At 38.8% G+C, this 23,559-nt stretch overlaps 1 protein-coding gene across 1 annotated transcript in view; it reads left to right on the top strand.

Annotated features, from left to right (window-relative positions):
- UBL3 (ubiquitin like 3) overlaps positions 1-22,222 on the top strand; it is a 91,868-nt gene extending 69,646 nt beyond the window's left edge. The window contains exons 4-5 of the mRNA XM_066369285.1: positions 18,955-19,032; positions 19,366-22,222. Coding sequence (XP_066225382.1) covers positions 18,955-19,032; positions 19,366-19,418 — 131 coding nt within the window. The 3' untranslated portion in view covers positions 19,419-22,222. The remainder of the gene's footprint in view (positions 1-18,954; positions 19,033-19,365) is intronic.
- Positions 22,223-23,559: the final 1,337 nt, after the last annotated feature.

The raw sequence follows: 23,559 nt of genomic DNA, 5'->3' as shown, positions 1-23,559 counted from the left end.
TGTGTCCCTCCCCTCCCCCAACCCCCTTCCTCTCCTCCCCCCACCCTGTACCCCCAACACTGTTGTCCACGTCTCTGAGTCTCATCTTTATGTCCCACCTATGTATGGAATCATATAGTTCTTAGTTTTTTCTGATTTACTTCTTTCGCTCAGTATAATGTTATCAAGGCCCATCCATGTTGTTGTAAAAGATCCTATGTCATCATTTCTTATGGCTGAGTAGTATTCCATAGTATATATATACCAAAGCTTTTTAATCCACTCGTCCTCTGATGGACACTTGGGCTGTTTCCAGATCTTTGCTATTGTAAACAATGCTGCCATAAACATGGGGGTGCATTTCTTCTTTTCAAACAGTGCTATGGTGTTCTTGGGGTATATTCCTAACAGTGGTATAGCTGGGTCAAAAGGCAGTTCGATTTTTAATTTCTTGAGGAATCTCCATACTGTTTTCCACAGAGGCTGCACCAGTTTGCGTTCCCACCAGCAATGCAGGAGGGTTCCCTTTTCTCCACATCCTCGCCAGCACTTATTCTGTGTTGTTTTATTGATGAGCGCCATTCTGACTGGTGTGAGGTGATATCTCATTATGGTTTTAATTTGCATTTCTCTAATCATTAGTGATGTTGAACATTTTTTCATATGCCTATTGGCCATCTGTGTGTCCTCTTTGGAGAAGTGTCTATTCATTTATTTTGCCCATTTTTGGATTGGATTGTTTGTCTTCCTGGTATTAAGTTTTACAAGTTCTTTATAAATTTTGGTTATTAACCCCTTATCAGACACAACGTCAAATATATTCTCCCATTGTGTAGTTTGTCTTTTTATTCTGTTCTTATTGTCTTTAGCTGTGCAGAAGCTTTTTAGTTTGATAAAGTCCCATTTGTTTATCCTGTCTTTTATTTCACTTACCTGTGGAGACAAATCAGCAAATATATTGCTGTGACAGATGTCAGAGAGCTTGCTGCCTATGTTTTCTTCTAAGATGCTTATGGTTTCACGGCTTACATTTAAGTCTTTTATCCATTTTGAGTTTATTTTTGTGAGTGGTGTAAGTTGGTGGTCTAGTTTCATTTTTTTGCAGGTAACTGTCCAATTTTCCCAACACCATTTGTTGAAGAGGCTGTCTTTTACTCCATTGTATTTCCTTACCTCCTTTGTCAAATATCAGTTGTCCATAGAACTGTGGGTTTATTTCTGGGTTCTCTGTTCTGCTCCATTGATCTATGTGCCTGTTCTTATGCCAGTACCAGGCTGTTTTGAGTATCAAATATCAGTTGTCCATAGAACTGTGGGTTTATTTCTGGGTTCTCTGTTCTGTTCCATTGATCTATATGCCTGTTCTTATGCCAGTACCAGGCTGTTTTGAGTACAATGGCCTTATAATATAACTTGATATCCGGAAGTGTGATACCTCCTGCTTTATTCTTCCTTTTCAAGATTGCTGAGGCTATTCGTGTTCTCTTTTGGTTCCATATAAATTTTTGGAATATATGTTCTATATCTTTGAAGTAAGTCATCGGTATTTTAATCGGTATTGCATTGAATTTATAAATTGCTTTGGGTAACATAGACATTTTAATGATGTTTATTCTTCCTAACCATGAGCACAGTATATGCCTCCACTTATTCGTATCTTCCCTGATTTCTTTTATCAATGTTTTATAATTTTCCGAGTACAAGTCTTTAATCTCCTTCGTTAGATTTATTCCTAGGTACTTTATTTTTTTGGTTGCAATGGTAAAGGGAATTGATTCCTTGATTTCTCTTTCTGACAGTTCATTATTAGTGTATAAAAATGCCTCTGATTTCTGAGTATTGATTTTATATCCTGCCACCTTGCCAAATTCATTTATCAGGTCTAGTAGTATTTTGACTGAGACTTTAGGGTTTTCTATATACAATATCATATTATCTGCAAATAATGATAGTTTTACTTCTTCTTTTCCAATTCGGATGCCTTTTTATTTCTTTTTCTTGTCTGATTGCTGTGGCTAGGACTTCCAGAACTATGTTGAATAAGAGTGGTGAAAGGGGGCACCCCTGCCTTGTTCCTGATCTTAAGGGGATTGCTTTTAATTTTTTCCCATTGAGTATGATGTTGGCTGTGGGTTTGTCATAGATGGCCTTTATCATGTTGAGGTATGTTCCCTGTATTCCCACTTTGCTGAGAGTTTTGATCATGAGTGGGTGCTGGACTTTATCAAATGCTTTTTCTGCATCTATTGAAATTATCATGTGGTTTTTCTCCTTTCTTTTGTTTATGTGATGAATCACATTGATTGATTTGCGAATATTATACCAGCCTTGCCTCCCAAGAATAAATCCCACTTGATCGTGGTGTATGATTTTTTTCATATATTGCTGGATCCGGTTTGCTAATATTTTGTTGAGGATTTTTGCATCTAAGTTCATCAGGGATATTGGCCTATAATTTTCTTTTTTTGTGTTGTCTTTGCCTGGTTTTGGAATCAGAATTATGCTCGCCTCATAAAAGGAGTTTGGAAGTCTTCCTTCCTCTTGAATTTTTTGAAATAGCTTGAGAAGGATAGGAGTTAGTTCTTCTTTGAATATTTGGTAGAATTCACTTGTGAAGCCGTCAGGCCCAGGACTTTTCTTTTTTGGGAGTTTTTTGATAACTGTTTCAATATCATTTGTTGTAATTAGTCTGTTTAGGTTTTCTGATTCTTCCAGATTGATTTTTGGAAGATTATATGATTCAAGGAATTTGTACATTTCATCTAGGTTGTCTAGTTTTTTGGCATACAATTCTTCATAGTATTTTCTTACAATATTTTGTATTTCTGTTGTGTCAGTTGTTATTTATGTCATTTATTTCTGCTCTGATCTTTATTATTTCCTTCCTTCTACTAGCTCTGGGCTTTACTTGCTGTTCTTTTTCTAGTTCTTTTAGATGCAGGGTTAAGTTGTTTATCTGAGCTTTTTCTAGCTTCTTGAGGTATGCTTGTAATGCTATAAACTTCCCTCTCAGGACTGCTTTTGCTGTGTCCCATAAATTTTGAGTTGTTGTATGCTCATTATCATTTGTTTCTAGGAATTTTTTAATTTCTTCTTTGATCTCAATGTTAACCCATTCGTTATTTAATAACGTGCTATTTAGTTTCCAAGTGTTTGAATGTTTTTCAATTTTTCTATTGTGGTTGATTTATAGTTTAATGCCATTGTGATCAGAGAAAGTGCTTGATATGATTTCAATCTTCTTAAATTTGTTGAGACCGTTTTTGTGCCCTAACATGTGGCCTATTCTAGAGAATGTACCATGAGCACTTGAAAAGAATGTATATTCTGCTGTTTTAGGGTGAAAGGTTCTGAAGATATCTATTAAATCGAGTTGATCTAATATGTCCTTTAAGTCTGCTGTTTCTTTGTTGATTTTCTTTCTTGAGGATCTTTCTAATGATGTTAATGGGGAATTGAAATCCCCTACTATTATAGTATTGCTGTTGATCTCGCCCTTTCAGTCCATCAGAGTCTGCTTTATATACTTAGGTGCTCCTATATTAGGTGCGTAGATATTTATAATGGTTATATCTTCCTTTTGGATTTCTCCCTTTATCATTATATAGTGACCTTCTTTATCTCTAACTATGGTCTTGGTTTTAAAGTCCATTTTGTCTGATATAAGTATTGCTACCCCAGCTTTTTTTTCATTTCCATTTGCGTGAAATATTTTTTTCCATCCTTTTATCTTCAGTCTGTGTGCATCTTTTGATTTAAGGTGTGTCTCTTGTAGACAGCATATGTATGGGTCCTGTTTTCTTATCCACGCAGCTACCCTATGTCTCTTGATCGGATCATTTAATCCATTAACATTTAAGGTTATTACTGATATGTAATTGTTTATTGCCATCTTTTTTCTTTGAAACTGTATTCCTCTTTTGCTATATTCATTTTTTCCTTTGATCTGTTTACAACAGATCCCTTAGCATTTCTTGCAGCCTTGGTTTGGTTGCAGTGTATTCCTTGAGTTTTTTTTTTTGTCTGTAAAACTTTTTATTTCTCCTTCAATTTTAAATGATAGCCTTGCTGGATAAAGTAGTCTTGGTTGTAGGTTCTTGTTCTGCATTACTTTGAATATTTCTTGCCATTCCCTTCTGGCCTCAAGTGTTTCTGTTGAGAAGTCAGAAGTCATCCTTATGGGGGCTCCTTTGTAGGTGATAGTCTTTTTTTCTCTAGCAGCTTTTAATGTTTTCTCTTTATCATTTAGCTTTGGTAATTTAATTATGATGTGTCTTGGTGTTGGTTTCCTTGGGTTTCTCCTTAATGGAGTTCTCTGTGCTTCCTGAACATGTGTAATGTTTTCCTGCCTTAATTGGGGGAAGTTTTCCGTTATAATATGTTTGAACAAAGTCTCTATCCCTTGTTCTTTCTCTTCTTCTTCAGGAACCCCTATGATGCGGATGTTATTTCTCTTCATGTTGTCACAGAGCTCTCTTAGAGTTTCCTCAGACTTTTTGAGTCTCTTTTCTTTTTTCTGCTCTGCTTCCGTGCCTTTATTTATTGTGTCCTCTAACTCACTGATTCGATTCTCTGCTTCATCCATCCTGCTTTTAATTCCTTCCATTTTATTCTTTATTTCAGATATTGTATTTGTCATTTCTGACTGATTCTTTTTTATTATTTCAATGTCCTTTTTTATATTTGTTATCTCTTTATTTAGGTTTTGTAATGGCCATCTATGGTTGTTCTAATATCTTTGAGCATCCTAACAGTCGTTATTTTAAACTCTGCACCTGGTAATTTGGTTATATCTGATTCACTTAGGTCCTTTTCTGGGGATTTCTTGGTTTATTTGTGTTGTATTTCTCTGCCTCCGCATTTTCTCTTCACAGGAGTGGCTGTGATCACATGCTCAGGTGCACAAGCGTTGGTGGCCTTGGCCTTTGCCCCGCCCCCGTGTGTGACATTATGCTCAGTCCTGAGGGCACTGGCGAGCACCTTTGCTCAGCTGCGGGTCTCCACCTGTTTCCGGGCTTTCGCCCTGCCCTTGCAGGAGGAGCCCACTCAAGGAATGGCTGCTAGCCTTGGCTCTACCGCTGGGCAGGACTGCGTTCCCAAGCTCAGCTCAGTAGTGGAACTCCGCCTTTTCTGGGCTTTTGGCTCCACCCCCACGGGAGGAGCCGGTTGCCAAGTCAGACCGCAAGCCTGGGTTGCACGGGCGGGGCAAGGCTGTGCTCCTCTGCCCTTGCTCAGGGGCTGTCTCCACCCTTTCCGGGGGTTCCCGCCCTTTTCCTGCAGGCTGGATTACAGGCCTCCGGCAGCTGAGCTTGACCGCTTTTGCACGCCCCCTTCTCCCCATCCGGGCAAGATTGAGCTCACACCTGAGCCCAGTGGTGGCCAGCTGGTTTCTGCCCCTGCCAGCAGAACCGCGCTTTTGTCTCCTACTGCCGCCCGCCCTCTGGCACACCCTCAGCCGCGTGGGTGGGGGCGTTGCAGCTCGGACCCTAAGACTCACTACTGTAGACCCAAAAGCTCCCTCCTTCTATGCGACTCTGCTCTGAGTGCCACGGGGGAGCTTGTTTGGCTGCTCTCCTGCTTCCCTTTGCTGGTATTGCTGTTTCCAGGGGAAATATTCACTTCAGCTTTGGGGAGTGACTCGTCCCAGGGGTTAGGGTGGCTATCTCCCAAAATGCTTCTCCCTGTGCCTTCTAGATTAGACTCTCTTCCTGTTACTCTGGTCCTCTCCTCTCTCCCCCTGTCCCCAGGAGCCCCGGGTGGGTGGTTATGAGAGAGATGTTCTGCGCGGTCCCTTTAAGAAGGATCCTGGGTCTGAGAAATCAGACTCTTTCTCAAAAACAGTATCCCGACTTGTTTCCAGCTAAATACTGTCCTTACTCCTCTTCTGGGCTCTGGGGCTGCAGGCTGGGGCTTTGTTCCTGGGGCTCAGGACCCTTCCCCCTCTGCTAAACTCACTTTCCGCCACGCGAGCCTCTCCCTGCTTCCCTTCGCTCTGGGGAGCTGGGCAACCCTCTCCGCGTTTCCCCCTTTCTGCTTTTCCTACCAGTCTCTGTGTGGCTTCTTCAGCATTCCTTGGTTGAAGAGTCCTCTTAGTTTAGTCCAAAGTTGGTTTTTCCAGATGATAGTTCATAAAATTAGTTTGTAATCCACTTTGGTTCTGGGAGGTAGATGTTGGTACGTCCGCCTACTCCAGCGCCATCTTGTCTCCCCTGTTTCTTGTCTTTTTGTTGACAGCCATTCTGACAGGTGTGAAGTGGTATCTCATTGTGGTTTTTACATGCATTTCCCTGATGATTAGCGAGGTTGATCATCTTTTCATGTGTCTGTTTACCATCTGTATGTCTTCTTTGGAAAAGTGTCTATTCAGGTTTTCTGCCCAATTTTTAATTGGATTACTTTGGGGTTTTTGATGCTGAGTTTTATGGTTTTTAAAAAAATATATTTTGGATATTAACCCTTAACTGATCTATCATTTGCAAATATCTTCTCCCATTCAGAAGGTTGTGTTTTTGTTTTGTTAATGATTTTTTTTGCTGTGCAAAAGCTTTTTGTTTAGCCTGACCTGTGGTTGCGCAGTGGGTAAAGCGTCAACCTGGAATGCTGAGGTCAGTGGTTCAAAACCCCGGGCTTGCCTGGTCAAGGCACATATGAGAGTTGATGCTTCCTGTTCCTCCCTCCCTCCTTCTCTCTCTCTCTCTCTCTCTCTCTCTCTCTCTCTACTGTCTCTAAAATGAATAAATTAAATCTTAAAAAAAAAAAGGATAATTTAAAAAGAAAAGCTTTTTGGCTTTTTGTTTAATATAGTCCCATTTATTTATTTCTGTTGTTGTTGCTGCTGCTTTTGCCTAAAGGGACACATCCAAAAATATATTTCCAAGACCAATGTCAAAGATTTTACTGCCTGTGTTTTCTTCCTGGAATTTTATGGTTTCCAGTCTTAAATAAAATCTTTAATCCATTTTGCATTTTTCTGTATATGGTGTAACAAAGTGGTACAGTTTAATTTTTTTTTAATATTGCTGTCTAGTTTTCCCAGCACCATTCATTGAAGACTTTTCCTCATTATAGATTCTTGCCTCCTTTATTATAAATTTAATTGGTTATATAAGTGTGGGTTTATTTCTGTGCCCTTTATTTTGTTCCAGTGACCTATGTCTGTTTCTTGTGCTAGTACCATACAGTTTAGATTACTTTAACTTTGTAGTTTAGTTTGAAATCAGAAAACATGAGGTCTCCAACTTCAATTTCATTTACTTCTGGTCTTTATTACTTTCTTCTTTCTACTAACTTTGGGCTTTGTTTTTCCTACATCTTTATATATAAGATTAGATTGAGATTTTTCAGTTTCTTGAGGTAGGCCCAGATTGCTATAAACTTCCTCCTTAGAATGGCTTTTGCTGCATCCCATAGCTTTTGTAATGTTTCCATTTTCATTGGTCTAAAGATATTTTTTGATTTTCTCTTTGATTTCTTCATTGAGCCATTGGTTTTTGGTAGCATGTTGTTGGCCTCTGCATCTGTTCTTTCCCATTTTCTTTTTAAAATTAATTTCTGGTTTTATATCATCATGGTCAGAAGGATGCTTGATATGATTTCAGTCTTTTTAAATTTATTGTCTTGTTTTGTGGGCAAACGTGATTTATTCTGGAGAATGTTCATGTTTACTCAGTATTATATCAATACTATTTGTGGATTAAATGTTCTGTACATATCTATTATGCCGGTCTAGTCTAGTGTGTCACTTAAGGCCAATGTTTTCTTGTTGATTTTGTTTGGATAATCTATCCATTGATGAAACTGGGGTGTTTCAGTCCCCTATTATTATTGTATTACTGTCAATCACTCCCTTTGTGTCTTAATATTTGCTGTATGTATTTTGGTGTCCCTATGTTAGGTGCTTAGATGTTTAAAAGTGTTATATCCTTTAGTTGGATTGACTTCTTTATTAATATGCCATAGCCTTGTATTTTGTTACAGTTATTATTTTAAAAATTATTTGGTCTAAGTAAAGCTACCCGGCTTTCTTTTCATTTTCGTTTGCATGGGATATTTTTTTCCATCCACCTTCAGTCTGTATGTCTTTAGATCTGAAATGAGTATCTTATAGGCAGCATGTGTGTATATCTTTTTTATATCCATTCAGCCATCCTGTGTCTTTGTTTTTTGTGTGTGTGGGGGGGGAGACTGGGACAGGAAAGAAGAGAGATGAGAAGCATTAACTTCTGGTTGTGGCACTTTAGTTGTTCATTGATTGCTTGTCATATGTGCCTTGACTGGGGCACTCCAACAGAACCAGTGACCCCTTGCTCAAGCCAGTGACCATGGGATCATTTCAATGATCCCACACTCATTCCACTGACCCTTCAAGTTTGGTGAGCCTGTGCTCAAGTTAAATGAGCCCATGCTCAAGGCGTTGACCTCGAGGTTTTGGGCCTCAGATCTCAGCATCCTGGGTCAACACTCATTCCAGTGCACCACCACTGGTCAGGGCCCTTTTAACATTTCTTGTAATACTGGTTTAGTGATGATGAACTCCTTTAGCTTTTGCTTGTTTGAGAAACTCTATCTGTCCTTTAATTCTGAATGATTACTGTGCCAGGTAATCTTGGTTGTAGGTTTTTCCGTTTCTTCGCATTGAGTATATCTCTGCCACTCCCTTCTGGCCTACAAGGTTTTCTGTTGAGAAATCAGCTGACAGTCTTTTGGGAGCTCCTTTGTAGGTGACTTTCTCTTGGTGCTTTTAAGTGTTTCTTAAACTTTTAACATTTTAATTATGATGTGTCTTGGCGTGAGCCTCTTTGGGTTCACCTTGTTTGGAACTATTTTCTTAACCAGGTTTGGGATATTTTTAACCATTTTTCTTCAAATAGGTTTTCTGTCCCTTTCTCTTTCTTCTTCTTCTGAGACCCATACAGTATGAATGTTAATATGCTTGATGTTGTCCCAGGGATCCCTTTTTCTGTCTTCACTCTTTTTCATTCATTTTTCATTCTTGATCTTTCAATTGGGTGATTTCCACTACCTGTCTCTCTGATTGCTGACCCATTCTTCTGTACTATCTGATCTACTGTTGATTCTCTCCAGTGTATTTTTTATTTCAATGGTTATTATCTTCAGTTCTGATAAGTTCGTTTTTACAATTTGTATCTCTCTGTTGAAGTTCTCACTGAGTTTATCCACTTGTCTGCAGAGTTTGATGAGCATCATTATGACTGTTACTTTGAACTCTTGATATGGTAGACTGCTTACTTCTGTTTTGTTTAGTTCTTTTTCTGGATTTTTATCTTTTTTTTTCTTTAGAACTTTTTTTTTGACTGAGATAGAGAGTCAGAGAGAGGGACAGATAGGGACAGACAGACAGGAAGGGAGAGAAATGAGAAGCATCATTTCTTCATTGTAGCACCTTAGTTGTTCATTGATTGCTTTCTCATATGTGCCTTGACCGGGGGGCTACAGCAGAGCGAGTGACCCCTTGCTCAAGCCAGTGACCTTGGGCTCAAGCCAGCGACCATGGGATCATGCCTATGATCCCACACTCAAGCCAGCGACCACTAGCTCAAGTTGGTGAACCCCCACTCAAGTCGTATGAGCCCGCGCACAAACCGACGATGTTGGGATTTTGAACCTGGGTCCTCCGTGTCCTAGTCCAACGCTCTGTCCACTATGCCACCGCCTGATCAGGCTAGAACATACTCTTCTCTCCTCATTTTACCTATTTGTTTCTATATACTAGGTAGGTCAGCTACATCTCCTGGCCTTGGAAAAGTGGCCTTATTGAGAAATGTCCTGTGGAGTCCAGAGGTGGTATCCCTCTTTGTCACCAGAGCCAGGAGCTCTAACGGTGTTCCTTGGATGGACTAGTGTGGCTCTGGTTGTGGTTGGGCCACAGTAGCTAAGGAAAATCTGACAGGAAAGGTTGGCCCCTGGCCCAGCCGACTGTGAGGCCTGGCCACAGCTGTTGCAGGTGCATTTGTGTGCGGTGCAGGCCTTTAGTGTGGCTGGCTGCCAGGCCCACCTCAACATTGCAGACCCATTGCTTTGTGAGGACTGTGTGTGGCAGGGCAGGAGCCACTTTGGGGGGGGGGGGTAGCTGGGTGGGTCCATAGCAAAACGACAGAATGGGATAAACATTGTTAGCAAGGTTAACAGAGAATTTCAGAAATGGCACCTGCCAGCATTAGACCAGCTAGGTGGAAGGAATGTAAAGGAGGGATGAGGGAAATAGTTCCCACCAGCACTTCCGACTGTGGAGAAAGTTCCAGCAGATCACTGTTCCTCCAGCACACATGATAAAATTAGTCAGTGTGTCACCTTCACATATGAACCAGATATTTTTCTAACTGTGTCTCTGTTCTGGTTTCCTACGGCCCTTCAGCTCTCCCAGGTATAAGCCCCACTGGTTTTCTTTTTTTTTTTTTTTTTTTTTTTTTTTTATTATATAATTTTATTTTTTTAATGAGGTGACATCAATAAATCAGGATACATATATTCAAAGATAACAAGTCCAGGTTATCTTGTCGTTCAATTATGTTGCATACCCACCACCCAAAGTCAGATTGTCCTCTGTCACCTTCTATCTTGTTTTCTTTGTGCCCTTCCCCACCCCCTATCCCTCTCCCATTCCCCCCTCCCCCCCCGTAACCACCACACTCTTATAAATGTCTCTTAGTTTCACTATTATGTCCCACCTACGTATGGAATAATACAGTTCCTGTTTTTTTCTGATTTACTTATTTCGCTTCGTATCATGTTATCAAGATCCCACCATTTTGCTGTAAATGTTCTGATGTCATCATTTCTTATGGCTGAGTAGTATTCCATAGTGTATATGTGCCACATCTTCTTTATCCAGTCATCTATTGATGGGCTTTTTGGTTGTTTCCATGTCCTGGCCACTGTGAACAATGCTGCAATAAACATGGGGCTGCATGTGTCTTTACGTATCAATGTTTCTGAGTTTTTGGGATATATACCCAGTAGAGGGATTGCTGGGTCATAAGGTAGTTCTATTTTCAGGTTTTTGAGGAACCACCATACTTTCTTCCATAATGGTTGTACTACTTTACATTCCCACCAACAGTGTATGAGGGTTCCTTTTTCTCCACAGCCTCTCCAACATTTGCTGTTACCTGACTTGCTAATAACAGCTAATCGAACAGGTGTGAGGTGGTATCTCATTGCCGTTTTGATTTGCATTTCTCTAATAGCTAAAGAAGATGAGCATCTTTTCATATATCTGTTGGCCATTTGTATTTCTTCCTGGGAGAAGTGTCTATTCATATCCTCTTCCCATTTTTTTATTGGATTGTTTGTTTGTTTGTTGTTGAGTTTTATGAGTTCTTTGTATATTTTGGATATTAGGCCCTTATCTGAGCTGTCGTTTGAAAAAATCATTTCCCATTTAGTTGGCTTTCTGTTTATTTTGTTATCAGTTTCTCTTGCTGAGCAAAAACTTCTTAGTCTGATGTAGTCCCATTCATTAATTTTTGCCTTCACTTCTCTTGCCATTGGAGTCAAATTCATAAAATGCTCTTTAAAACCCAGGTCCCTGAGTTGAGTACCTATGTCTTCTTCTATGTACTTAATTGTTTCAGGTCTTATGTTTAGATCTTTGATCCATTTTGAGTTAATTTTTGTACAGGGGGAGAGACTGTAGTCCAGTTTCATTCTTTTGCATGTGGCTTTCCAGTTTTCCCAGCACCATTTATTGAAGAGGCTTTCTTTTCTCCATTGTGTGTTGTTGGCCCCTTTATCAAAAATTATTTGACTATATATATGTGGTTTTATTTCTGGACTTTCTATTCTGTTCCATTGGTCTGAGTGTCTATTTTTCTGCCAATACCATGCTGTTTTGATTGTCGTGGCCCTATAATAGAGTTTGAAGTCAGGTATTGAAATGCCCCCAGCTTCATTCTTTTTCTTTAGGATTGCTTTGGCTATTCGGGGTTTTTTATAGTTCCATATAAATCTGATGATTTTTTGCTCTATTTCTTTAAAAAATGTCATTGGAAGTTTGATGGGAATTGCATTAAATTTGTATATTGCTTTGGGTAATATAGCCATCTTGATTATATTTATTCTTCCTAGCCAAGAACAAGGTATATTCTTCCATCTCATTATATCTTTTTCGATTTCCCTTAACAATGGTTTATAGTTTTCATTATATAAGTCCTTTACATTCTTTGTTATGTTTATTCCTAAGTATTTTATTTTTTTTGTTGCAATCGTGAAGGGGATTGTTCTTTTGAGTTCCTTCTCAGTTGTTTCATTGTTGGCATATAGAAAGGCTATTGACTTCTGTATGTTAATTTTGTATCCTGCGACCTTACTGTATTGGCTTATTGTTTCTAGTAGTCTTTTTGTGGATTCTTTGGGGTTTTCGATGTATAGTATCATATCATCTGCAAAAAGTGATACCTTTACTTCTTCTTTTCCGATATGGATGCCTTTTATTTCTTTGTCTTGTCTGATTGCTCTGGCTAGAACCTCTAGTACCACATTAAATAAGAGTGGAGAGAGTGGACAACCCTGTCTTGTTCCTGATTTAAGGGGGAAAGCCTTCAGTTTAGTGCCATTTAATATGATGTTAGCTGATGGTTTATCATATATGGCCTTTATCATGTTGAGATATTTTCCTTCTATACCCATTTTGTTGAGAGTCTTAAACATAAAATTGTGCTGTATTTTATCAAAAGCCTTTTCTGCGTCTATTGATAAGATCATGTGGTTTTTGTTCTTTGTTTTGTTGATATGGTGTATTACATTAACCGTTTTACGTATGTTGAACCATCCTTGAGATTCTGGGATGAATCCCACTTGATCATGATGTATTATTTTTTTAATATGTTGTTGTATTCGATTTGCTAGTATTTTGTTTAGTATTTTAGCATCTGTATTCATTAGAGATATTGGTCTGTAGTTTTCTTTTTTTGTGCCATCCTTGCCTGGTTTTGGTATGAGGGTTATGTTGGCTTCGTAAAATGTGTTTGGAAGTATTGCTTCTTCTTCAATTTTTTGGAAGACTTTGAGTAGAATAGGAACCAAGTCTTCTTTGAATGTTTGATAAAATTCGCTGGTATAGCCGTCAGGACCTGGACTTTTATTTTTGGGGAGGTTTTTAATGGTTTTTTCTATTTCTTCTCTACTGATAGGTCTGTTTAGGCTTTCTGCTTCTTCTTGACTCAGTCTAGGAAGGTTGTATTTTTCTAGGAATATATCCATTTCTTCTAGGTTGTTGAATTTAGTGGCATAAAGTTTTTCATAGTATTCTACAATAATTCTTTGTATATCTATGGTGTCCGTGGTGATTTCTCCTCTTTCATTTTGGATTTTGTTTATATGAGTTCTTTCTCTTTTTTCCTTGGTAAGTCTTGCCAAGGGTTTGTCAATTTTGTTGATCTTTTCAAAGAACCAGCTCCTTGTTCTATTAATTTTTTCTATAGTTTTTCTGTTCTCTAATTCATTTATTTCTGCTCTGATTTTTATTATCTCCTTTCTTCGGCTGGTTTTGGGTTGTCTTTGTTCTTCTTTTTCTAGTTCCTTAAGGTGGGAAGTTAAGTGGTTCACTTGGGCTCTCTCTTGTTTGTTCATATATGCCTGAAGTGATATGAACTTCCCTCTTATCACTGCTTTTGCTGCATCCCATAGATTCTGATATGTCGTATTGTCATTTTCATTAGTCTGTATATATCTTTTGATCTCTGCACTTATTTCTTCTTTGACCCATTCATTTTTTAAAAGTATGTTGTTTAGTTTCCACATTTTTGTGGGATTTTTTTCCTCTTTTTTGCAGTTGAATTCTAGTTTCAAGGCTTTATGATCAGAAAATATGCTTGGTACAACTTCAATTTTTCTGAATTTGCTGATGTTGTTTTTGTGGCCCAACATATGGTCAATTCTTGAGAATGATCCATGTACACTGGAGAAAAATGTATACTCAGTCACTTTGGGATGAAATGTCCTGTAGATGTCTATCATATCCAGGTGCTCTAGTGTTTTGTTTAAGGCCACTATGTCTTTGTTGATTCTCTGTTTGGATGACCGATCTAGAGCCGTCAGCGGTGTATTGAGGTCTCCAAGTATGATTGTGTTTTTGTCAGTTTTTGTTTTAAGATCAATAAGTAGCTGTCTTATATATTTTGGTGCTCCTTGGTTTGGTGCATATATATTAAGAATTGTTATGTCTTCTTGATTCAGTGTCCCCTTAGCCATTATGAAATGGCCATTTTTGTCTCTGAGTACTTTTCCTGCCTTGTAGTCAGCATTATCCGATATGAGTATTGCTACACCTGCTTTTTTTTGGATGTTATTTGCTTGGAGTATTGTTTTCCAGCCTTTCACTTTGAATTTGTTTTTATCCTTGTTACTTAGATGAGTTTCCTGTAGGCAGCATACAGTTGGATTTTCTTTTTTAATCCATTCTGCTACTCTGTGCCTTTTTATTGGTGAGTTTAATCCGTTTACATTTAGTGTAATTATTGATACTTGTGGGTTCCCTATTGCCATTTTATATCTTGCTTTCTGTTAGTTTTGTGTCTTGTTTGATCCTTCTCTTTTGTTTTTCTATCTTTTGTTTTTATTTGGTTGTATTCCATACATCTTTCCACTGTTGCTATCTTTTTTATCTCATGTGCTTCTGTGGTGGTTTTTTCAATGGTGGTTACCTTTGAATAATGAAAAGGGTCCCTACCCTGTTCATTGTAGCGAACTATTTTGTGAGTACTTTTGCACTCCATCGTCCTTTGCTACTGTTAATCTCCATCTTCTCCCCCTCTTTCTTTTTGTTGTTGTCACAGTTTAAATTTGGTTTTATTGTGTTCTTCTTGGAGCTTTTACTTGTGGCTCTGTTTTTTTTTTGTTCTTTGTATCTGATTGGAGAACCCCCTTTAGTAATTCCTGGAGTGGGGGTTTTCTGATGATAAATTCCCTCATCTTTTCTGTATCTGTGAATGTTTTTATTTCTCCTTCATATTTGAAGGATAGCTTTGATGGGTATAGTATTCGTGGCTGAAAGCTCCTCTCTTTCAGGACTTTAAATATTGGGGTCCATTCTCTTCTAGCTTGTAGAGTTTCTGCTGAGAAATCTGATGATAATCTAATGGGCCTTCCTTTATATGTTGTATTCTTCTTCTCCCTGGCTGCCTTGAGAATTTTTTCTTTGCTGTTGGTTTGTGTCAATTTCATTATGATATGCCTTGGAGTAGGTTTGTTGGGGTTAAGAAAACTTGGAGTTCTGTTTGCTTCTTGAACTTGAGGCTTTAGTTCTTTCCACAGGCTTGGGAAGTTCTCATCTATTATTTGTTTGAGTATGTTCTCCATTCCATTTTCTCTCTCTTCTCCCTCTGATATACCTATTATTCTTATGTTATTCTTTTTGATAGAGTCAGATAATTCTTGTAGGGCTATCTCATTTTTTTTAATTTTTGAGTCTCTTTCTTCTTCTCTCTGTTGTGCCTCAAGTTGCTTGTCTTCTATTTCACTAATCCTCTCTTCTATCTGACCTGTTCTATTAGCTAAGCTTGTTACTTCGTTTTTCAGCTCGTGAATTGAGTTTTTCATCTCTGTTTGATTTGTTTTTATAGTTTCAATTTCCTTGGACATATATTCTTTGTGTTCATTGAGTTGTTTTCTGAGCTCCCTAAATTGCCTTTCTGTGTTTTCTTGTATATCTCGGAGGATTTTTAGGATTTCTATCTTGAATTCTCTGTCATTTAGCTCCAAGGTTTCCAATATATTAAATTTTTTCTCCATAGATTTTTCCTCATCTAGCTGTGTTACCTCTCTTTCTTTTGTATCCATGATATTCGATTTTCTCTTCCTTAATAGCATCTGAGGGTGGTTTTGTTGATAGTATTAATGAGATTTAATAAAGAATAAAAAGTTTAAAAAAAATAATAAAAAAAATCGAAAAAAGTTGTTTTTTTTAAAAAAAAATTAAGAATGAAATAAAGAAAAATAAAATAAAATAAAAATTAAAAAAAAAAAAAAAAAAAAAAGGAAATTATTCCCCCCCTCCTTTTTTCCTCTCCTCTCCTCTCCCCTCTTTCTTGTTAAAATCTTGTGGTGGACTGTGAATTATAACAAACAATGCCTGTGATGGAGGGCCTGAATTGGGGTAAAGTAATAAAGGGGCAAACAAAACAAAAAAAAAAAAAAAAAAAAAAAAAAAGAAAAAAGAAGAAAAAAAAAAAAAAAAAAAAGAGCGTATGGACCCACAAAAAGCAAATAAGGAAAAAATTTGGGTCAAGAATAAAATGATTTGCTTTTAGGTGTTGGTTGTCTAAGAGTTATGATGAGAGGATTAAGAGGAAAACGGAAAAATGGGGGGAAAAATTAAAAAATTACTATTGTATTTAGTGGAACAAGAACTAGATAATATGGAGAGCCAGGGATGGGAGCACTGCTAGTGAGTTAAAAAGGTGAAGTAAAAACCCCCCAGAATGCCACAAACATAAGTTTGAGTCCCAGATAAGATAATTTGTTTGTTATTGAGGTTTGAGTGAGAGGAGATGTAAAGGAGAAAGGAAGAAACTAATATAGAGGGAGAAAAGAAAGAGAGAGAGAGAGAAAAAAAAGAGGGAACCACTAAAAGAAGAAAAAAGAAAGGGGAGAGAGAGAGAGAGTTAAGGGTTTTGGAGTGCAACCCTCATAGAGAGAAAGGAAGAGAAGAGAAAAGATAATGGGAGATGTAACACTTATGGGTAGTGTAGTTCAAGGAGAGGAGAGAGTAAGACCGGTAGAGAGTTAATCGGCCAAATTGGAGGAGGAAAAAAAAAGTATCAAGAATGAAGATAAGAGAAACAAACGAACAAATATAATAAAATGGGATAGGTTATAAAGTCTGCAGATTATTCTTGATTTTGAGAGGTTATCTTCTTGCTTTTTCTTTTCTCTCCCTCTTCCTGGTCGGTGACTCTGTACCCCGGGTTTTGCCCCTTTGCCACGCTCAGGTGGAGGTTTGCAGTTGATAAGTCTCTATGGCAATGTCATGTATTGTGCTTTAGTCTCGTTGGCAGTCTAGGCTATTAGCATTTATAGGCTCCGACAGTGAGAGAGTCCGTGTTCCTAGAGCCTTTCTCCTAGTCTTTCCTTCCTCAATTAGTAGCCTGATAATCCAGCTATGGGGTTGCTGCTGCCTCTGCCTGGATAGTAAGAGGCTCAAAGAGCTGGCAACTCCCCACTCTATTTCCACTCAGCACAGGGCTCTGGGTAAGGCTCAGTCAGTCAGAGCTGCTAGCATAATCAGGCGGGCTTTCCGGCCATTCAAAGACCTCTGGCTCTGCCACTCTGTCCGGTAACACAAGCGGGTGCCCACTTCCGGGGCGCTTGGAGGAAACTCTTACTCACTGGCTGCGCGCGCAGACCAGGATATCCGGCCAGCAGTCTCACGCTCTGAGTGAAACCCCCAACCGCAGGGAAAAGTTGCAGCGTTGGAATTGAGTCTCGCTCCGTCCCCGTGCGCGGCTTTTGCAAGGCGCTGGGGCGGCCCGAGATTCCGCTTTCGGCCCACACAAAGGCCCCTGACTCTGCTCCTCTATGCGATAACACGAGCGCGCACTGCCGGGGCACTCGGAGGAATCGCTCACTCCTTATCTGCGCGCGCAAACCAGGATATGAAACACCCTCCGGCACGGAAAATCTCCACCGTTGGAATTAGTTCTCACTCCCTCTCGTGCGTGGCTTTCCCAGGGCGCTGGGGCTGCCCAGAGACTCTGCCCTTGGCCCACAGAAAGGCCTCTGACCCTGCCTCTCCGTGAGGCAACACGGGCACTGACTCCCGGGGCCTAGGAAGAAATCTCTCGCCCACTAACTGCGCACCAGCCAGGAGACCGGGTAAAATGGCCGCGCCGCTTGTCTTTCTTTGTTTGGGTTTGGCGCGAGTGTTAGCTTGTATTGCCCGGGTTGCCACAGGATCAGATTTTCCTCGGCTTGGATCTCCGTGCCACAGCCTGGTTCGGCCGTTTGTTTCACGGCCTGGATGTATTCACCTTCTTTGCCCGCCTCAGTTTCTATATTCACAGTTACCAGAGAAAGCCGCCCTGTTTAGGTTAGTGAGGAAGGCGGAGCATTTCTTACTCCCTATTTCCTTCGGGGTTTGGTTATATATTTAGCCAATTTTTCACTCAATCATACCTTTGGGTGTATTGCGAAGCATCTGGAAGCTCCAAGTATAGGTTTTTCTGTTTCTGGTTGAAGATCTTGTTGAGTTTTGGGGGAGATTTTCCGGTATCGCTTCCTACCCCGCCATTACTCTGACGTCATCTCAAGCCCCACTGGTTTTCAAAGCCAGATGTTATGGGGGCTCTCTTCCTGATGCAGGTCCACCAGGTTGGGGCTCAGACCCCTTGCTGTGCAGAGGGTGACTTCCATGATTGTGATATCCTTCCCACTCATGGGTCACCACACGGGGAGTTGAGGGCAGGATGGGTCCTGACTATACTGAGTCTCTGCCCCTCCTACCCATTTTATGGCTTTTGTTTTTGCCCATATCTGCAGAAAATATGCTCTGCTAGTCTTCTGGTCATTCTCAGAGATAACTGTTCTGTATGTAGTTGTAGCTTCAGTGTCAATTAGAGGAGGTGAGCTTAGGATCTTCCTATACTACCATCTTGAATGTGAAGCCAAGAGCCTTGCTCTTGATTGTCAGTATAGCTTGTCCATGAAATGTTGCTCCTTGTGGTTCATTTATTGTCCCTGGATCACCAAATCACTGTCCCCAAAACAATTTTTAATTCCCTTTCTCTTTTAACAGTTATTTCTAGTATGAACCAATTATGGATTTCCTCTTATCCCCTTCCTTAAACAGTATGGTTATGTCTCAACCTAATAGCCACAGCTGAACTTCTGAATTGAAGCAGTTCAATCTGTTGAGGAAGTCATACAAAAAGCAATCAATGTTTCAAATGGTTTCAGTTCTGGTTAGTGATTTCAATAATTTGATGTATATTTAACAGATGTTTTCTACTTTCCACACAGCATTAAAACTTCCTTTTGGCAAAACAACAGTGATGCATTTGGTGGCCAGGGAGACATTGCCAGAGCCAAACTCTCAAGGTAAGCCAGGCACGGGGAGGACTTCACTCAGCCATAGAGACAAGCGTCCAAAAATGGCTCCATTTTTCTTGGACAAGAATTTTTAGGTAAAGGAAGTTTTCATAGTTTATGACTAGAACTTGTTAAGCCTATAACTGGACATTTTGGAAACAGACTAAAATGAAAAGCATTTATTACAACTTTTACATCTTCTCTTATATAGAAAAAAAATTAAAATAAAAAAACCCAAACAACTACAAAAAACTACTTGTTGTTATGCTTCGGCCCCTCCTCTTCTCCCCCACCTTCAGTTGGAGTGGTTTTATAAACATGGCTTCTCTTTATTTTTCCTAGGTCAGAGGAATCGTGAGAAGACTGGAGAGAGTAATTGTTGTGTAATCCTGTAAACACTGTCTGCTAAGTGTGATGTGATGTCGTCCTTGTCTTTCATGCTGCTTGGACAGAGGAGACCCAACGTTGCTTCAGAAACCCTTAGAAAGTCCGCCTGCAAAGCCATGGGACTGAATGCTCACATGGACACTGTCACTTCATGAAAGTAAAAAGAATCAAGAACATTTTTTGCTATGATTTTATATTCCTAGTATTTTGTTTATGTTGAGCAGTTTTAGAATACTGGGTTTGAATGCAGTCACTCTCCAGGGGGAAAAGTTAACAAGTTACCTTTTGTAGGGGAAGCTGTTTTGCTGCCACAAAATGTTATCACCAGAACTAACAAATCAAGTGTTCCAAATGCAGTTTGCACTAAAAAGACTGACACTGTTTTCTTCATCAGCAGATCTATATAGCATAGTTCATGGTACCTAGAAATGCTCATGTACAATTCCACACTGGAAAACACTCAGCATAATGAAGTTAATGTCTGGGCCAACTGGAGAGGGAGTAAATAGAAAAGAAACTAAAATATTGGGTGAATTCTACCCAAGTCAGCCGTAGTGACTGCACTGACACAGACACTAAACCAGTGGGACGGTCTTCACTGCAGCACGTAAAGAAGCAGAGGCGCCTGTTGCTTGAAGCACTCAGTGGAGCGCTGGTGAGCAGATTGTTCTCCCTTAACAGGCACACTCTTCAGGTGTAGGTCACCCAGTGCTTGTTCACACAGCACAGAAGGGAGGTGTGTTTCCTAGCCTTAATGTGGGGGGAGGGGTTCCAATCACTCATAGACTTTCATGATTGGGCAGAAATATCAGAACTCTTCATTTACTATTCAATTTTATGTGTTTGAATATAGCAGATGAATTTTTTCATAATTTTTGCTCATCTGTAATTATGTCGTGTCACACTTACTTATTAGAGAGTTCAGATGAATTATTAAAATTAAACAATTCTCCATAATAACTGACTTGTTTCTTTATGTAGTTTGCATTTGGTATCAGTGCTTGGTATTAAAATCGATTCTTTTGTTTTAAAACAATTTTAAAATTGATATGCTAAAAACAATTTGCACAGCACTAAAAAGCATGAGCTAATTTCATCTAAAACTGTACAAATATAAAAGATTTTATATTTTCTCACTGGGAAGAAAGTTTTCCTGGATGAAATTACAAATATGTGTAGAATATATTTAATAAAAGACTTATAAAGTACCTAACTATAGAACTTGTTATAGATTGGCGTGTAGTATATAGAACAATATTCCATATAAATAACTTTAGCCTTTACAAAATGACAATGACGTTGTAGGCTGACATGTTCTATACTTAAGTGTCCACAGTCCTTAAAAACATGAAGTGTAAAGGGTTTCAGATGGCCAGCTTTGTTTAAAGGTTATTTTATTCATTGTTAATGCTTTGAGGAAAAGGCTTTATATGCAGTAGATCTACAAAAATATTGTTCATACTGACAGAATTAAATTTGTATAGAGCAGAGTTTTAAAATGAATGTAAATAGCACTAAACATTTTCTTTCTGCAAACTGCACTTATAAATTCTTTCTGTAAACTAAATTAAACAATATAGTAGTGCGTTTCAGTGGTCATTTTAAAGGTCTTAATTAGTCAGTAATTGTTTAAGTACTGTCTCATTCATGTTACAATTTTCTATTTTTATTCTTAATCTTTAAAATTTTGTTTAATTGATATTCTATTGTTGGTTTGGGGAGTTATTCACAACATATCTGTGATATTTAACCTGGTTAATTTGTGCATATAGACTATGTAGTCTCTGTTATCACTAAAATGTTACATTCAAGAAATGTGAAATGTTTATATGCTCTGTTGACCAACTCAAATGTGAGTTCTGAGAGTGTTGACTAAAGAAGAATCTGGTAGTTCCTTAACTGGGCAGTCATGCTGTTTGTGGCTCTATTCTTCTTTTGGAAAACAAACAACTGGTAATTATTTTAATATCTATTTTAATTCTAATTACTTTTCTATTTTTCCATAGTTAAAGACCATCAGCTAATTGTGAATGAATTTTTACGACGGTTAAAAATATTCTTTATTGGTTTCAACTTATTTTTCTGTGCTCTCCTACATTATGCATTTTCCTTTCAGAAGACCTTTGTAGAGTTTGCAAAATGGATAAACTTGTTTATTAGTAGAGAAAGAATTATGTCACTTAATGTTTAATATCGTTGTAAAATGAAAAGAGAATTCAAAATAACAGTAAAATTATATACTAAAACCAAAAATTCAAATGCCTTAATAGTGTATTCATAAAAATACTCAATTATCCCTTTGAAATAGTTCTTTAGGCTGCCTGACAGCTGAAATCCAATTGGTCTCAGCCAAGGCTGCTACTGAAGTCCCTCTGGCAAAGGGCAGCTCACTCACCAAAATACAGGAGCTGCGTTGGTCAATAATGTAAAGAAGGCCTGAGTCATGGGCCTGTGACTGCCCCGCGCTTGGTAACTAACACACCACTTTTACCTAAATTACCCTAGACTTTTAAGTGTTCTAGGCAAGGCTAAGCTTACCTTCACCATGAAACTTCAGCATGTCTCCTTGACCTGAACTGTTTGCTTTCTCTTCAAGATAAGTTGTATCTTATCTATCATGAAAAACATAGTATCTAACATCCCATTCACATTCAACAGGTTTTCTCATAACAAACATTTATCCTTAGTTTTATGTATCTTGACCTTTGTTACAGTAATCTCTGTTAGCTGATTGTTGTAAACAATGTTTAATGTGAAAAGAAATTAAAACTTTCTTCATCCGTTGTAGAATACTTCCCTATTTAAATTACTTCTATTCATAATTTTGGTGTATTTTCCTATTCTTTACCTCTACCGTTTCTCTTTTTTCCTTCATTGTGCAGTAAAATCAGTACTGTGTGTGCCAGCCTTTATTCTTCTACAAAGAGAAGTGACCAACCAAAACTTAGTGTGCCTTTATACTGAACATCCTGACTGGTAATTGTCACAGGCATGTTTTAGTTTTTCCACTAACATTTCCATAATGTAGTTGCGTGTTAGCCCAACAGTGATTGGGGTAGATGAGGGCTGTGAGAAACCTGTACGACCTAGAATTATGGTAGAAACACAAGTGCCGGCTACTGCCGTTATCCAGGCACACTGTCCTGGCAGAGGTGGAGCAGGCTTCATGGACGTGGGCAGCGGTGACCAGCTGTGACTCTCCGCTTCTCCCTGCTGGCCACCTGGTGCCCTTTATTCAGAAGACTGTGCCATGTATGAAGTTCTCTTACAGATGTGGTAGGGGGATGGCTTCTAAAAGAGTTCATGCACAGAATTAAGTGAGAAACATCTACTTCTAAATGGTAAAGTTCAAACCAGTACTAGGATAGGAAAACAGATTTTACTTACTATTTTGTGGTCTCTGACAGTGATTTCAAAACGTTTGTCCTTTTTTATTATTTTCTTGAGCTTTATTTTGGTGAAAGAGCTGTCTTCCATGTAGTGAGAGAAACTTTGCTCTGTTTAAATAACATAAGGAGGCACCAGACTCTAGGAGGGAATAGTGACTGACCACCAGTGGACCCAGAACCTCAAGGTGTGGATTGGAGCTGCATTTGTGCAGACATTCCATACAATCATGAAGTGCAGAGTCTAGCCCGTTCCCAGGGGTCTGCCTTTAATGGTTACCAGTCTGCAGCCTGGCCTCCTTCATACTCCCTTCCTTATCTCACTGGGGGCCCCCACCACCACACTGGGTGCATTGCTTTCCTGAATTCCTCTCATTTGTGTGCCCCCCCCTCCCAGTGTCTCTCAAAAACATTATTAATCCTATTATTTGAACAGTGTTTTGACTGACACTCATTTGGTCCTCAGATTTCAGAATCCCATGAGAATAGTTGGGCTCTGAAGTCAGGCCTGGTTTCAAGCTGGGTGACTGAACAATTTATTTAATGTTTGACCTTTCGTTTTGTTTATATAGAAAATAAGAATACCTGTTTTGTAAGGTTCTAAGAATTATTTTTTATTTTTTAAACCCTTTGATTAGTATGAACATTCACTTACATCCTTGTGCCTCCTGACCATCCAGAGTATGATTGTACAAAAAATTTTTATTTTAAAAATGTGTAAGGCAACATTAAGAAAAGGCAAATATATGTTCTTCTTGTTTCC

Source organism: Saccopteryx leptura, chromosome 2 (genome assembly GCF_036850995.1).
Source record: "Saccopteryx leptura isolate mSacLep1 chromosome 2, mSacLep1_pri_phased_curated, whole genome shotgun sequence".
Taxonomy (NCBI): Eukaryota; Metazoa; Chordata; class Mammalia; order Chiroptera; family Emballonuridae; genus Saccopteryx; species Saccopteryx leptura.
This window is presented reverse-complemented; position numbering and strand designations above follow the sequence as displayed.